Below are 15,544 nucleotides of genomic sequence, written 5' to 3'. Positions count from 1 at the left end.
AAAAAACGTACTAACAATAACACCCAAAACAAAACAAAATATGTTACATCCAAAACCAGTTAAAAAAAAAACCCAATAAAAAGAGAAATTATGGGAAAAAATGGTTCAGAGATATGATGCCAAAAAACAAGAAAAGATCTCCCCTTTGAACTATTGATCAATCATGATCTTGAAGGTAGTTATGATACATGAGCAAGTAAATCAGATTGGCTTCATGGTTTTTCCACCTGACCCAATAATAAAGACTAGGAAAAGAATCTATGGGAGTGATAAGATAAAAAAAGGTAAATGGGGTTGAATAGAATTTTTTTTTTTTTTCTCCTTGTATTTTTTGCTTACATGGCTTCAAAAAGAGGAAGGAGGAGAGAAAACAAAAAGGGGTTTGGTCAGATCAGAGTGGATCCACGCCAGTAGTTATCTCTAGCGGGTGGTAATATCTATCCTAACTGTTTTGGCCGGGGAACGGATATGGTATTTGACTTGAAATACTCATGGCCTTGATGAAGGAAAATGAGCATGACCCAATGCCCAGTAGAACATTTCCTTGGTGATTTTGATCGTGACCGTTGATATGAGGAATTAAGATCTTATTTGCAAGATTGGGGGCATCAATGGCTTAAAGATGTATTTAGAAGTATTTTCTACATGCTTGATAAAAGGTATATAATTATTTCGGATCAACTAACCTGCTACCCAATAACAACATTAAAGATGGAGAGGCCTCCATTGGTGGAAGAGAAAAAGTATGGCATGCGAGCAATGAATGCAAACAACTACACTCTGCGTGTAGTTTTAGACTTTAGTTCAGAACACATTAATCTTGGAAAAGTGGAGAAACAAAGGCCCTTCTGCCCTTCCTGGTACTATAGAGCCCGGCCTCAATCATTCTCTTTGTAGTCTCATTTTGAATATTTTATTATTGGAAAATGATATGGAAACCGAGAATAGGATCTAATAGGACCTAGCAGAGAATACACCATGTGTTCAAAAAGAAAAATACTTTTTATGATTTCCCTAAAATTAAGGGCCGGCTCACGTCAGTTGTAATGTTGTGGCGTGAATTAATTTGCTTGGTCCCCATTTAGGTCACATTAATCTTGTAAATGGATCTTCAAGAAGAAGATCAAAGTAGATGGGACCATAGAAAAGTTTAAGGCAAGGTTAGTTGCCAAAGGGTTTACTCAAAAACCCGGTATTGATTACTTTGACTCATATGCACCTGTTGCTAGGATTTCTACCATTAGAGTGTTGATTGCCCTTGCTTCCATATACAAACTTCACATTCACCAGATGGATGTTAAAACCGCATTCTTAAATGGTGAACTTGATGAAGAAGTGTATATGGAACAACCTGAGGGATTTATTCTGCCAGGCCAAGAGCATAAAGTATGTAAGCTTATCAAATCTTTGTATGGGCTTAAGCAAGCCCCTAAACAATGGCATGAAAGATTTGATAAAGTCTTAGTGTCAAATGGTTATAAGATACATGAATCAGATAAATGTATATACAGTAAATTTAAGGGCAGCAAAGGTGTTGTTATTTGTTTATATGTTGATGACATGTTAATTTTTGGTACTGATATTGCAAGCATTCAAAGTACTAAATCATATCTTTCTCAAAACTTTGATATGAAAGATATGGGTGAAGCTGATGTGATTTTGGGTATTAGAATCATAAGACAGGACAATGGTCTTATTCTAACACAATCACATTATATTGAGAAAGTTCTTAAAAAGTTTAACCATTTTGAATGTTCACCCATTTCAACACCTTTTGACCCAAATATAAAGTTGTATCTTAATACTGGTAGGACTATCTCTCAACTAGGGTATGCTAGTGTAATTGGTAGTCTTATGTATGCTATGACTTGTACTAGGCCAGACATAGCATATGCTGTAGGTAAACTTAGTAGGTTTACCAGTAATCCTAGTTTTTCTCATTGGAATGCAGTCTATAGAGTTTTAAAATATTTAAAGAAAACTATAGACTATGGTTTATGTTATAGTGGGTATCCAACTGTAATAGAAGGATACTCTGATGCTAGTTGGATAACTGAGCGTATAGACCATTTATCAACCAGTGGGTGGATTTTCACCCTTGGTGGGGGAGCAGTCTCCTGGGCCTCTAAGAAACAGACATGCATAACAACTTCAACTATGGAAGCAGAGTTTATAGCTCTGGCAGCATGCTGTAAAGAGGCGGAATGGCTTCGGAATTTGTTATTGGAAATTCCGTTATAGTCTAAACCAATGCCATCGATTTATGTCCATTGTGATAGTCAGGCCACACTATCAAGGGCATATAATCATGTTTATAATGGTAAGTCCAGACATATAGGACTTAGACATAGTGCTATAAGAGAGTTACTTACTAATGGAGTAGTAACTATTGATTTTGTGAGATCGAGCCAAAACTTGGCCGATCCATTCACTAAAGCTCTTGCAAGAGATCTGGTGTGTAAAACATCATTAGGGATGGGGTTAAAGCCATTAACCAATAGTCACCAATGATGGAACATCAACTCAACACTTGAATAAACATCAAGTCTTGAGTTCAATGAGTTCAAGTACATCATATGGAGTGATTGCAAGCACTATAATCTGTATTATTTGCCATCCCAAGGTAAAGTGCTTGGTACCTGTAATGTTTAAAAGGAGAAGGCTGAGTATTTAAACTCTTAATAGGCTTATAACATAGTGTTGGAGTGTTTTAGTTACAGGGGCACTCTTGATAAGCCTACCTATGTGAGTGTGGAAGTGGTGCCGCTTCCTATGAGACCTGGCTAGTCTCTAGAGCGCTCACGAAACCAAGATATAGACACAAGGCCAGTACATGTGTCGGTTTTAGAAATTGCCCAAAGAGGTGAAATCTTGTGTGTGAGACGTATCCGGTTAACCAAATAGAATAGCTAGTTCAAAGATACGTCTACTATGCAATTCTGGTTAACTTTGATATGTCCTCACTAAGTGAAGGTTCAAATCGAGAGATACCTTCATCTATGCTTGATGGTTCGCAGGCCCATCAAGCCGAATGGTTCAGTTGGGTTGGGCTTCGGTTCGGGCCTAACGGTCGGCCCAACGGGCCCATGACTCCAACGGTCAAAGGGTGTGATCAAATGGGTTGTGTCCCTTCCCCCAACGGTCATGTGCCAAGGGGGTGCGATCCACACCATAGATGGTTGATCTAACGATGACTGGGTTGGAGAGAGGATTTACTCAAACCAACAGTCACCTCTAGAATCGATCAGGACCATTCAATATCAATGGGTGCGATCTAACGGTCAGATTTCAAACATTCTGGAAAGGTGCCCTGTAGAGGTGTTTTTCACACTGAAAAGACACCAGATGGTCTATAAAAATGTGCAAACTTCAGTCATTTCATATAGAAATCGAATTGGCAATTCTGACTGATTTTACACTCTCTTCTACACTCCCACAAAAATCCCCAAGTATTTCTACATACTGTTTTTTCTTTTGTTTACTGTTCTAGATACTGTTTTTCTGCAGAAACAGAATCTAGAGATTTCTCTAAGGCTTGAAATTTCGGAAGGGCATTTCGGGTTTGATTCCGCTAGTGCTACGCGTCATCAAACATTAGTAGGGCTTCCCTACTAGGCTTCATTGTATCTTGGAGGCAATTCGCGGATCCCCTTTGCACACTACTAGTGGGGGCGAATCTTGTCTTAAGGAAAGTGATATCACGCCTTGAAGCAACAAGTTTCTGTTTTCTATCATCAACAGTACCCTCAACAAATTTCCAACAGTATATACCTGAGATATACCAGTCTATCAAATGAAAATGGTCGCATACACAAGCAAGCGGTTGAAAATTTTGAATCTTGGTTAGAGATGAGGAAGGGGGTGATAAAAAATAAAAAAATTATTTAAAAAACATATAAATATGCATACACAAGCAAGCGGTTGAAAATTTTGAATCTTGGTTAGAGATGAGGAAGGGGGTGATAAAAAATAAAAAAATTATTTAAAAAACATATAAATATATAGAATTTAATAAAAAGATATAAAATAAAATATTATAAAAATATCGGGATAATATTGTGATATTATCGTGATATTTTATGATGAAAATGAAAATATCTCTATATTTTTAAAATCTCGGGATTTTTTCATGATTTTGTCATTTTATCAAAATGTCGTGATAAAGACATGATATTTTGAAAATATCAGAGATATTTGTGACATAGATACTTTCTGCACGATAGGGTAGTAGGTTGCTAGCCTTGATTAAGCACCGTGGTCTTGTTAGCCAATATAATTCACGTCTATTTACCTACTTCCTAGGACAGCTGAAAAGAAGTTGATAAGAATCCAGAGGGGTTTCCATTCAATAGGAAAGTTCATCTTGCTGAGTGGAGTACACCATAGAGCATGTGGAAAGCAATGAGAAATGGTAGATCACAAGCCATAGTTTTCTAGATATTTCAACTTTGACACAATCCATCAATTTATCAACTAAATTGATTGAATAAGAAAAACCAAGTTTGTTGTGCCTTAGGTCACTGTTGGAGAAGATGAAGGTCAGATCTGGCCAAATGGAACAAGAAAACATTTCTTCAGAGAACGATATTTTCACCATTATGGTTAGTCGACCTTGGAGAGGAACATAATAGGTGGGGGTGGCACCAATTGAGGAGAAGATGAGAGAGCACAGCCTAAGATGGTTTGGGCATATCCAATGTAGGCATGTGGATGCTCCAGTGAGAAGAAGTGACTCGTGCCAAGCTGAAGGAGTAAAAAGAGGTAGGGGCAGACTAAAAACAACTTGGGTAGAAGCAGTGAGGAAAGACTTGATGGCTAGGAACATAACAGAGAACATGATCTTGGATAGGAGAGAATGGAAGAAAATGATCCATGTAGACGAACCCAACTAGTGTCAGGATTAGACTTAGTCAATTTGAGCCGGGCAGATTCTTTCACCTTCTTCATTCAAATTTTTTAAAGGATTCATTAGCCGACCCAACTAGTTTGGGACAAAGGCTTAGTTGAGTTGAGTTGAGTTATGGTTAGTCGATCTCCCAAGTGTCAAAAAGACCACTCTTCCACAGGATGGAAGACGCCCATGATTTTAAATTTCCCCGAAACTTCCCCGAAATGACCAAAATATTTCCATTTCCATCCCCACCAAAACGAAATCTACATGATTTTCTTTTACGTCATTATTTCCCTAAAATTTTGTCCGAAATTCCTAAAATTCGATCGAAAATTTCTGAATTGGACCGAAATTGCCAAAATTTGACCGAAATAGGCAGAACCACAAAAAATGGAAAGATATTATTTGCATTTCACTTCATTTATGTAGAGAATGATATTTGGTAGGAAACATCATTAAATTGCACAACAAAGTAACTGTATCTTATGCATGGGATGCCAAATCGGCATAGGATCAATAATACCTTGTAACTCTATGTGGTATTGACAGCTTACATTACATTGTACGGTTTGCCACTAAATAATACCTAATAATTAGAGGGGAGACTGATCATTGTACTTTCTTATACTTCATTACATTGTACTTCTTTATAGACTTTACTATTCCAGACATGTGCGACAACGCATGTCACTAGGTGTTCGATTTGATTAAGCCATTATAGATGGCTTTCTTGCTTAATTGATTGTTTCTAAGTATGTATTTGTGCTTATTCTAGCTTTTCCCAAAGTTTCGTCTTAAAATTTCATCATTAGCATTTTTTTTTTTAAAGATTTAAAAAATTTATCATTTGCATATGTTTCCATGTGTTTCCGTGATTTTACAAGATTTCCACGGAAACCGAAATGTTTCCATTTCCATGTTGACCAAAACCGAAATTTAAAACCTTGAAAATGCCTAACCATACCAACATAGATCCATAATTTCCTAACCACATCATAATGAATAAGTAGAGGGGCAAACGTTGAGGCCACCTTGAGGATTTTAATTATATTAGAGAGTCAAAACTTCTTCCTCTTAACACTGTCAATAGTACTGACTGTTCTGTAATGCCACCATCCAAAAAAAAAATTGTTGCACCCTTGGAGGGATGGGAGTCTTCCACATGTGACTCCACTGAAGGAACTTCTCAACACATAAAAGGCAGCCAAAAAACGATCTCAATGAGAAAGTATCTTGAGGGTTTAGTTCCAAAAAAACTATGGGTCCTCACGGATAGGAGACACAAAACCTCCTCAAATAACCCAACTGAAAGATGACTCGAGTTAGACTTGGACCCTCATTGCGTCAGAGTTGTGTTTCAAGATATTTTAACATTGATTACAATGCTTGTATATCATAACACTTCATCCAAAATACAACAACACATGTTTTTGTGATCCCAAAGTTATACTTGGAAATAAAAAAAACTGCACGAATTCCTCAACCAAGTTCTCCCTCTTCTCGAAATTTTGAATATATTTAAAATTTGACTGCATTTGAAAAATGTTAATGGTAAGGTACCTGCAACTTGTGGTCGAAAAGATCAGATGTCCAACAATATTTGGGGAAAACAAGATGCCAATGCCATGTAATGAAGTAATTTAATGCATTTAAAAAGTGATGCATTTTGAATCATTCTATGGTTCAACCTGTAGCTTACACATTCAAGAAAAAAAAAGACATTGAGGAAGTTTCGTAACTTTTTAATTACACTTATCTTTCCTGTGAGTGGTTTAATCATGATGATTGGGCCTGGATACTACAACTTATATTCAGAATGCACTAGGCTTTTCTTCATGCTACTGGGTCACTAAATTTTCAACACTATGTCTAAATTTTGAAATTTGTAGAAGGTAGGATTGAAGAACATATTTCACAATAAACCAGCCAATTTTGTTTTCTCTATGTAAAAGGGTCGCATCATCGCATTTTTGGGGTTGGTAGCCTTATCCCATTAAGTTTCTTTGACTGACCTACTCGTGCTAGAAATCAGATTGGGATATAACTACAGAAACTACAAAAAAAAAATAAAAAATAAAAAATAAAAAAAAATACGATAGGTGCATAGCCGCCGCACCAATGCAGGTTCAGCCCAAATGATGCCCAGAAAAATATATTGACGATTAATCAAGATGAGTGAATAGAATGTAAAAGCAATAAAAGACTCATGTGTTACGGAATTAAGGCTCAAAATCAGCCCTCCGCGGTGACCCATTAATAATCCGAACACGAAATTGTGTTTCCGGTATTATGTGTTAACACTAGGCAACGTGTTCGTAGTTAATTTGCAAGAACAAATAAAGTAAAGCGCAAGCCAAACCACAAATAAAGCACACAAGATTTACGTGGTTCACCACGGGAGAAGACTTAAAAATATTTCACTATGTGGAAAATAATTGGGTTACAAGAAGCACTCACCGGATTACAAAAGCCCAAGCTTTCTCCAGATTACAAGAAAAACAATCTCTACGCCCGCTAGGATCCAAGCGCCTTCACTCCCTAGCGGCCTTGCTTCTTCCTCTACAAGAGATCCCAAATCAGTTGTATCCTCTTCACTTTACCTCTCGCCAAAGCCCCAGAAAACCCACCTTGTCTCTCTCTGTAAAATTCAACTTGGTTTCACTCAAAGTCGTATGCAGTGAAGACGTTTTTCCTTCTTTGTGTTGTAGGCATAAAACGTTATGCCAGACTCTCTCTCTACTTGTGTTCGTTTTGGATAGTACCGTTCTCAATGTTTCCTAATATAATAGGAAACTATCTTTGGAAAACTCAATCAAACGAACCTGCCAATATAAGAGTCCTAATAAAACAAGTAATTGCCTTTTAAGGGATTCAAGGCAAACACAACACCATGAAATCCCAATATTTTTTTAACTTAATGTTACATAGGAGTCTCTCTATCTTCGATAAAAAGTTTATCTAATCAATTATGTTTTTTTTGAGAAAATGACCAAAAAAAAGGGCTTTAATTTGATAATGACGTGTCAAGGGGGAGTGTTGTAAATGACCAATGTAGAGTGACTTTGACGAGAAGACCCTTACATACGTTTTTCTCTCTCCCTCTCCCTCTCTCTCTCTCTCCCTCTCTCTCTCCCCCTATCAAATCAAATTAGAGGCTATGATGATTACTTTCAGCTGTTGGAAATTTAAATTTGAGAAACCCAAAGCACTTTACAGTATACACCCACCCACCTCTCTCTCTCTCTCTCTCTCTCTCTCTCTCTCTCTGGTCTTCTCCGGCGGTCTTCTCTACCTCTCTCACTGTCCTCTCTCTCCCCGTCACCGGCACAAAAGAGGTTGGTACCCCTCTCACTGTGACTTTATTTTCTTGAAATGGTTTTTTTTTTTTTTGGAAATGGCCTCACTGTGACTTTCTCCTTCACTTTTGTCAAAGATCAATGGTTTAAATCACTAAGTTTTGGAAAAAAAATGGTTTAAATCAATATTTGTGAAAAATCATTTTTAAAACCCTTAATATATTGAAAATCAGTTGTAATTTTTCAAAGATCAATGGTTTAAAGCAATAGTTTCTCAGAAATTTATTTTTAAACCCATAATCTACATGGTTTAAACCACAAATTTTTAGAAAATCAATTGGAAAATTCCTAATTTCTGCAAAAACAATGGTTTAAACCTACAGTTTGTAAGAAGTTGAGATATCATTGGTTTAAACCACTAATATTTTAGAACTCCGTTGAGAAAACCTCTAATTTTTCAAATATCAATGGTTTAAATCAACAATTTCTCTCAGATTATTGGTTTAGACCCCACAATCAATTGTTTAAACCAATTATGTGTGAGATATCATTGGTTTAAACCACTAATAATTTAGAAGTCAGTTGAGAAAACACCTAATTTTTCAAATATCAATGGTTTAAATCAATAATTTGTAACAGATTATTGGTTTACACCTCTAAAGTTTGAACAATCAATTGTTTAAATCAATAATGTGTTATATATCATTAGTTTAAACCACTAATATTTTAGAACACAGTTGAGAAAATCCCTAATGTTTCAAATATCAATGGTTTAAATCAATAATTTCTTACAGATTATTGGTTTATACCCCTAAAGTTTGAACAATCAATTGTTTAAACCAATAATGTGTGAGATATCATTGGTTTAAACACCTAAAATTTTAGAACTGAGTTGAGAAAACAGCTAATTTTTCAAATATCAATGATTTAAAACAATAATTTCTCATAGATTATTGGTTTACAACCCTAAAGTTTGAACAATCAATTGTTTAAACCAATAATGTGTGAGATATCATTGGTTTAAACCACTAATATTTTATAACTCAGTTGAGAAAACCTCTAAATTTTCAAATATCAATGGTTTAAATCAATAATTTCTCACAGAATATTGGTTTACACCCCACAATCAATTGTTTAAACCAATAATGTGTGAGATATCATTGGTTTAAACCACTAATATTTTAGAACTCAGTTGAGAAAACAGCTAATTTTTCAAATATCAATGGTTTAAATCAATAATTTCTCACAGATTATTGGTTTACAACCCTAAAGTTTGAACAATCAATTGTTTAAACTAATAATGTGTGAGATATCATTGGTTTAAACCACTAATATTTTATAACTCAGTTGAGAAAACCTCTAAATTTTCAAATATCAATGGTTTAAATCAATAATTTCTCACGGATTATTGGTTTACACCCCACAATCAATTGTTTAAAGCAATAATGTGTGAGATATCATTGGTTTAAACCACTAATATTTTAGAACTTAGTTGAGAAAACCTCTAATTTTTCAAATATCAATGGTTTAAATCAATAATTTCTCACAGATTATTGGTTTACACCCCACAATCAATTGTTTAAACCAATAATGTGTGAGATATCATTGGTTTAAACCACTAATATTATAGAACTCAGTTGAGAAAACCTCTAAGTTTTCAAATATCAATTGTTTAGATCAATAATTTCTCATAGATTATTGGTTTACACCACACAATCAATTGTTTAAACCAATCATGTGTAAGATATCATTGGTTTAAACCATTGATATTTCAGAACTCAGTTGAGAAAACGTCTAATTTTTCAAATATCAGTAGTTTTAATCAATAATTTCTCACACATTATTGGTTTACACCCCACAATCAATTGTTTAAACCAATAATGTGTGAGATATCATTGTTTTAAACGCCTAATAATTTAGAACTCAGTTGAGAAAACCCCTCATTTTTCAAATATCAATGGTTTAAATCAATAATTTCTCATACATTATTTGTTTACACCCCACACATTATTTGTTTACACCCCATTCCATTGCTTTCATTCTAGGGGCATAAACCACCATTCGATTGGTTCACTCCAAAGTACCATTCTATTGCATTGCACCAATACTAACCTCCCTTCCATGGAAAAGTATGTAGTTACCTTTCCATTCTCCTCTCTTTCCATTTTTAGCACATTTAAATTGCTTTAAACAACTTCTAATCAGTGTTTAATTTTGTCTTTACAGGAGAGAGGAACGAAGGGCTTCTTTTGTCTTACACATCGACGGCACTCTAAAGGATGTGGTATCATTTAAATACGTGGGCGGGAAGATGTTGCCTCTTATTGTTGGCCGGACAGCAAAATATAGAGATTTTGATAATCTAATTCATAGCAAAATTGGGACCAATCGAAGTGACGTTTCTCTATCTATAAAGTGTCGATATGTTTTGGACTCATCTCATATCATCTTACATGATATTCGAGATGACGACGACCTTGATCTAGTAATGATGCTCTTTGATAGTACGGTCATTAACACTGTGACCCTATATGTAACTAAAGAGTTCGGATTCGGAGGAAACAATTCTCCGGAGCCTATGATTCCTTCCTCATTTGCAGAGGCTTCGAGGCCGAATATTAGTACTGTCCCCGTAGTTCCTGCATCACCGATTGTAACGGCCGTTGCTCGAAAAGAGAAAAGAACGCTTGGCGGTATTCATACCATACATCGGTAAATTATAGTATTGAACGTTGGGTGCGATTAATATTCATTCCTTTCATTTGTAAATCAATTACTTTAACTTTAATTGGCTACCGATCTGCAGGTATGAAGTGGACTTGAATCAGGATTTTGAAGATCCCACTTTGAATGAGACCGAGTTTGAGAAAATCCAACCAGGCAGAAACGATTGGGACTTCTGTAGCAATTTTGAATGTGATATTCATGCTATTGATTTGGGTCCACCGGACGATGGCAGTAATAACGACGATGAAGAGGACTTCGGTTATGATGAAGAGGACTTCCGTGACGATGATGAGATGGGTGATGAGGAGGAGGATGAACCTAGTAATTATCTAGGCGATGCTTTGGGAAATACCAATATAAGGCAGCCGATGGAAGCGGATGAAATGGTTGTAGGGGGTGATGAAGTAAATGTGATCGTGGGACCTGAGGATTTCTCGGTCGGGGCAATCTTCCCAAATCTTAAAGTCTTTCAGAAGAAAGTCACAGAGTACGCAATCCGGCATCGGTTTGTGTTTGTCCCACAAGAGACAAATCCCACAAAGTACGGCGTTAGATGCAAGGATCGTACATGCCCATAGCGTATCACAGGGACCACTTATACATATTATGTTAAGGTAAAAACATTTATCCCTCAGCACACATGCTCAAGCACAATGAAAGGAAACGATCATCCCATGGCCACTGCAAAGTAGGCTCCTATGATAAGACGGTACATCAAGGCCCACTGGAGAATAACAATCTCGTATCGAAAAGCCCACATGGCAAAGATGATCATACAAGAAATTATGTGTGAGAATGCCGAGGCGTCATATCGCATCCTGCCTGCATATGCTGATGAGTTGGTAAGAAGGAATCCTGGCACAGTAGTGCGGTTGTGCCGAACTCGAGAGCTGCGGCCAAGAGGGGATGATACATTTGGGCGTTTCTTTTGGTCATTTGGCCCTAGCATTAGTGCGTTCAACCGAAGTGTTAGGCCCCTCGCCCTAATTGATGGGACCCATCTGCGGGGGAAGTACAGGGGGACTCTACTAGCGGCAACTGCGATAGATGGCAACAATGGGTTATTCCCGCTGGCACTTACAGTAGTCGAGGCTGAGACGTATGATAGCTGGGTATGGTTCCTGCATTTGTTCCGTCAGAATTTCATTTCTGCAGGACGAGATGTCATCACGATTGGGTCCGACCGGATGAAGGGGTTGCCTAGAGCCGTAGCGGAAGGTCTCCCAGGGTCGCACCATTTCTATTGCATCCACCACCTCAGTGCCAACTTCCATGGAAAATTTAAGAGTGAAGATCTGTGGAAACTTTTTATGAATGCTGCATATTCCTAAGGGAGGGTGCTTTTAAGGATGCGATGGAGAGTATTAAAACCATGAGTAAAAGCGCAGAGAAATGGATATCGGAGATTCCTAAACAAAATTGGGCCAGCGCTTATTTTGAAGGTTCTAGATATAACGTGCTGACAACTAACGCGGCTGAGAGCTTCAATGCACTTTTAAAGGGCGCAAGGGAGTTGCCTATTGCAGCACTTGTCGAACAGACAAGATGGAAACTATCTGACTTCTTTCAATACTGTCAGAAGGCAGGTCAGAAGTGGACGACTCGTTTGACCCCAAACGCGGAAGACTGGTTGGCCGAACAATGTATTCTAGCAGGTGCTTATATGGCGCACAGTGTGGTTGGACCGTATATGAGGTCAAGTCCAAGTACCACGTTGATGAGGTGGACTTAGAAAAGAAAACATGTACGTGTTGTTTGTTCCAAACGATGGGAATGCCGTGCTCCCATGCGATAGCAGCCATGGGACTGGACCAACGAGACCCATACAGTTACTGCGAGGAATGGTATCATGCCGATACGTATCGAATGAGTTACGATGGAGCAATTTACCCCACGTTAGACCGATCGCAATGGCCGGAGCGTACCCATCCTTTGCCGTTGGTATTGCCGCCAAAATCAAGACGACAGCCAGGACGACCGAAAAAAGTGAGAACGGAGAGAGGGATGCAAAGAGGAGTGCACCATAAGTACGGTACTTGCGGTCAACTTGGACATAATAAGAGATCGTGCAAGAATCCGCCCATCGTAAGTCCTTAGCCAAACGCGGTCTCAATCGGGCCTTCCGCACCAATGGGAAACCGGTATGTAATTTTTAAACTTGTGTTTTCTCTTATATTATGATCCTCAATACAATCTGTGCCCCAGCTTTAAACTATTCTTCTAAATTTTATTGCAGGCCCGTCCTATCCCGGCCGCCTCCGTTCTTTTAAGTACGATTATTTTGTTGTATTTTTTGGATCATTTGAATTGAAGGGACTTGTATTTCGTTGATAGAAACTGTTTCGAGGGTCGTCATCTAGACGCAACTCCAAAACTTCTGGTCTAAGGACCAATGAACCACTGCGCAATTCAACCAGTGAGGATTCATCTGAAGATTATGAAGTTATATGGGAATGGCCTAGCATTATGTGTAGATATGTTTTTTGAGAAATTTTACTGTTTTATACCTTATAATGTACAGCCTTCAATTTGTACCTAGAAAATGGTTGATTATTTAACAGCTCCGGCGTTGGATCTGCGCGTAAGAAAATTGTTTACTCTCTATATTTCTCTCCATCAATGAAGTTTGCAACACAGGTTTTATTTTAGATGCTACTTTCATGCCATTTGCAAATGGGGTATCCTTGATCAAGCACACTCACTGTCAAAAAGTATAAAGCTATATAAATATAAAGCTCCAAAAATATCCAACCATCATATAGCAGCTGTAGAAATATAAAGCTAATACAGCCCAAAACATCCACAAAGAGACTCCGAATATAGCAAAGGAGTCGGACCCAAAAAAATTGACCCATCAGCAAATAACTGCATCCATCTACTGCTCTGGAGGAGGTGGTGGCGGATAAGAAGAGGAACTGCCCAGGTGCTGACTCGACGGACCACCGGAGAGGTACTGATAAAGGGTAGAGAACTGGGCGTCAACGTGAGTGGAGAGCGACTGGAAACGAGTAGACATCTCTGTGTCAACATGGGTAGTGAGCCGCTCAAACTGCGTGGTCATAGATCGCTCAAGAGCTTCCTGCATGGCTGCGAAACCCTGAGAGAAATCCGAAGAGGCATAGGGCACCGCAGGGGCCTCAGTGTCCGGAGCGTCCTCGTCTTCTTCTTCATCAGGGTCTACGGCAACTTCTTCATCAGGATCAACGGCAACAACTTCATTCGCAAGTGCCATGCGCCGGAAGGTCCGATCATCAAAAGGAGCGGTGGGAGTGTCGGTGGCCTCACCCTCCAGAGTGATACCGAAGTGGTGAAATACACAGGTAAGGAGCATGCCATACGGCAGTGAGGCGCGGTATCGAGAAAGAGTCTGGAACATGAAGCGAAAGATGATGTATGGTAGACAAAGCCGGCGACCCTCAAGGATGCAATATATGAGGTATGCCTCAAGGGGTCGGATGGCATCGGTCATGCCACCGCATGGGGTGAAGTTGTTGAACATGAAGTTATGAAGCATTTTGGCCACGGGTATGAGGTCAGAAGTTTGCACAAGCATGTTGGGCCGATAGTGCTTGGTAATTCGGCCAAACACAGTGTCGTGATCAAGATCTGGGTGGGAATGGATCTCATTGCCTGGCCAAAAGTAATGGTCAAAGCCGTCGGAACTAATTGCGAGAATCTCAGCAAGTTGATGAATATTGAGTTTGATGGGGGTGTTCTTGACACGAGATTCAATTCGGAAGTAAGAGGGACTGATAGTGAGATTGGTATAGAAAAGACGAACTAACCGAGGGTAGACAAGCTCGTGGAGATGAAGAAATTGGGTCCACCCAACGGCTTCAAATCGCGCTTGAAGGTCGAAATGGTGGAGAACATCGGGCTCAATGAATCGGCCGGTGAGGATGCCCCGATTAGCCAGTTTTGGCCATGTCTTCTTGGCTTGGGCGGAGGAGAAGTATGAATCGGAAATAAGCTCCGTTTCCGGAACCGGAGCTTTAGCCTTGGCTTTCTTTCTTGATGGTCCTTCATCGTCTCGCCCGCCGGAGGAACTGCCAGGGTTTGGATTTTTCGTTCTAGGCATGGTTGGAAAATTAGGGTTTGAAGAGAAGGAACAAAAAGAGAGAAAAAGATGGATTTGAAGCCCTAAATGGAAGAATATGATGAAAGAAGGGGAGAGCAGGAAGAAAAACGGGTTGGATGTAGGATGGAGAGGAGAGATTGGGGAAAAGAAGAGGAATGGACACCTAAAAGATGGAAAAATGAGAGAAAGGGGAAAGGGTTTCAAGAAAAATGGTGTGGGTAGGGTTTAGGAGAGAAATGTAGGGTTTGCTAAGGAAGAAGGGGACCGAGGATGGAGGGAGGATGGATGGAGGATTTAGGGAAAAAAAACAAAAACAAATGAGGTTTTTGAGATGGAGGAGAAAAAGGGAGAAAGAAATTAAAATGAGTTGAAGGAGTCGGTCCAGACATTAAGCGCGCCTGGGCCGACTCTCGGAATTCCGAAAAAATAATTCGGAATTCCGACACCCTTTTTTTTGCGTAATTGGGTCACTGCGGAATTCCGAGAGAAAAACTCGGAATTCCGAGAATTTCGCAGAATTCCGCAGTAACATATTCATCTGTTGGGGTTTTG

At 38.7% G+C, this 15,544-nt stretch overlaps 1 protein-coding gene across 1 annotated transcript; it reads left to right on the top strand.

Moving 5' to 3' along the window:
• Positions 1 to 11,672: 11,672 nt before the first annotated feature.
• On the top strand, positions 11,673 to 12,245 carry LOC143889017 (uncharacterized). The gene has a single exon (XM_077393364.1). The coding sequence runs from the start codon at positions 11,673 to 11,675 to the stop codon at positions 12,243 to 12,245; it is 573 nt and encodes a 190-aa protein (XP_077249479.1).
• The last annotated feature ends 3,299 nt before the right edge of the window (positions 12,246 to 15,544 follow it).

Source organism: Tasmannia lanceolata, unplaced genomic scaffold (genome assembly GCF_043159265.1).
Source record: "Tasmannia lanceolata isolate RefF3 unplaced genomic scaffold, GAP_Taslan_0.1 ptg000002l, whole genome shotgun sequence".
Lineage (NCBI taxonomy): Eukaryota > Viridiplantae > Streptophyta > Magnoliopsida > Canellales > Winteraceae > Tasmannia > Tasmannia lanceolata.
Note: the sequence above shows the minus strand (reverse complement) of the source record. Positions and strands in the feature narration are given on the sequence as shown.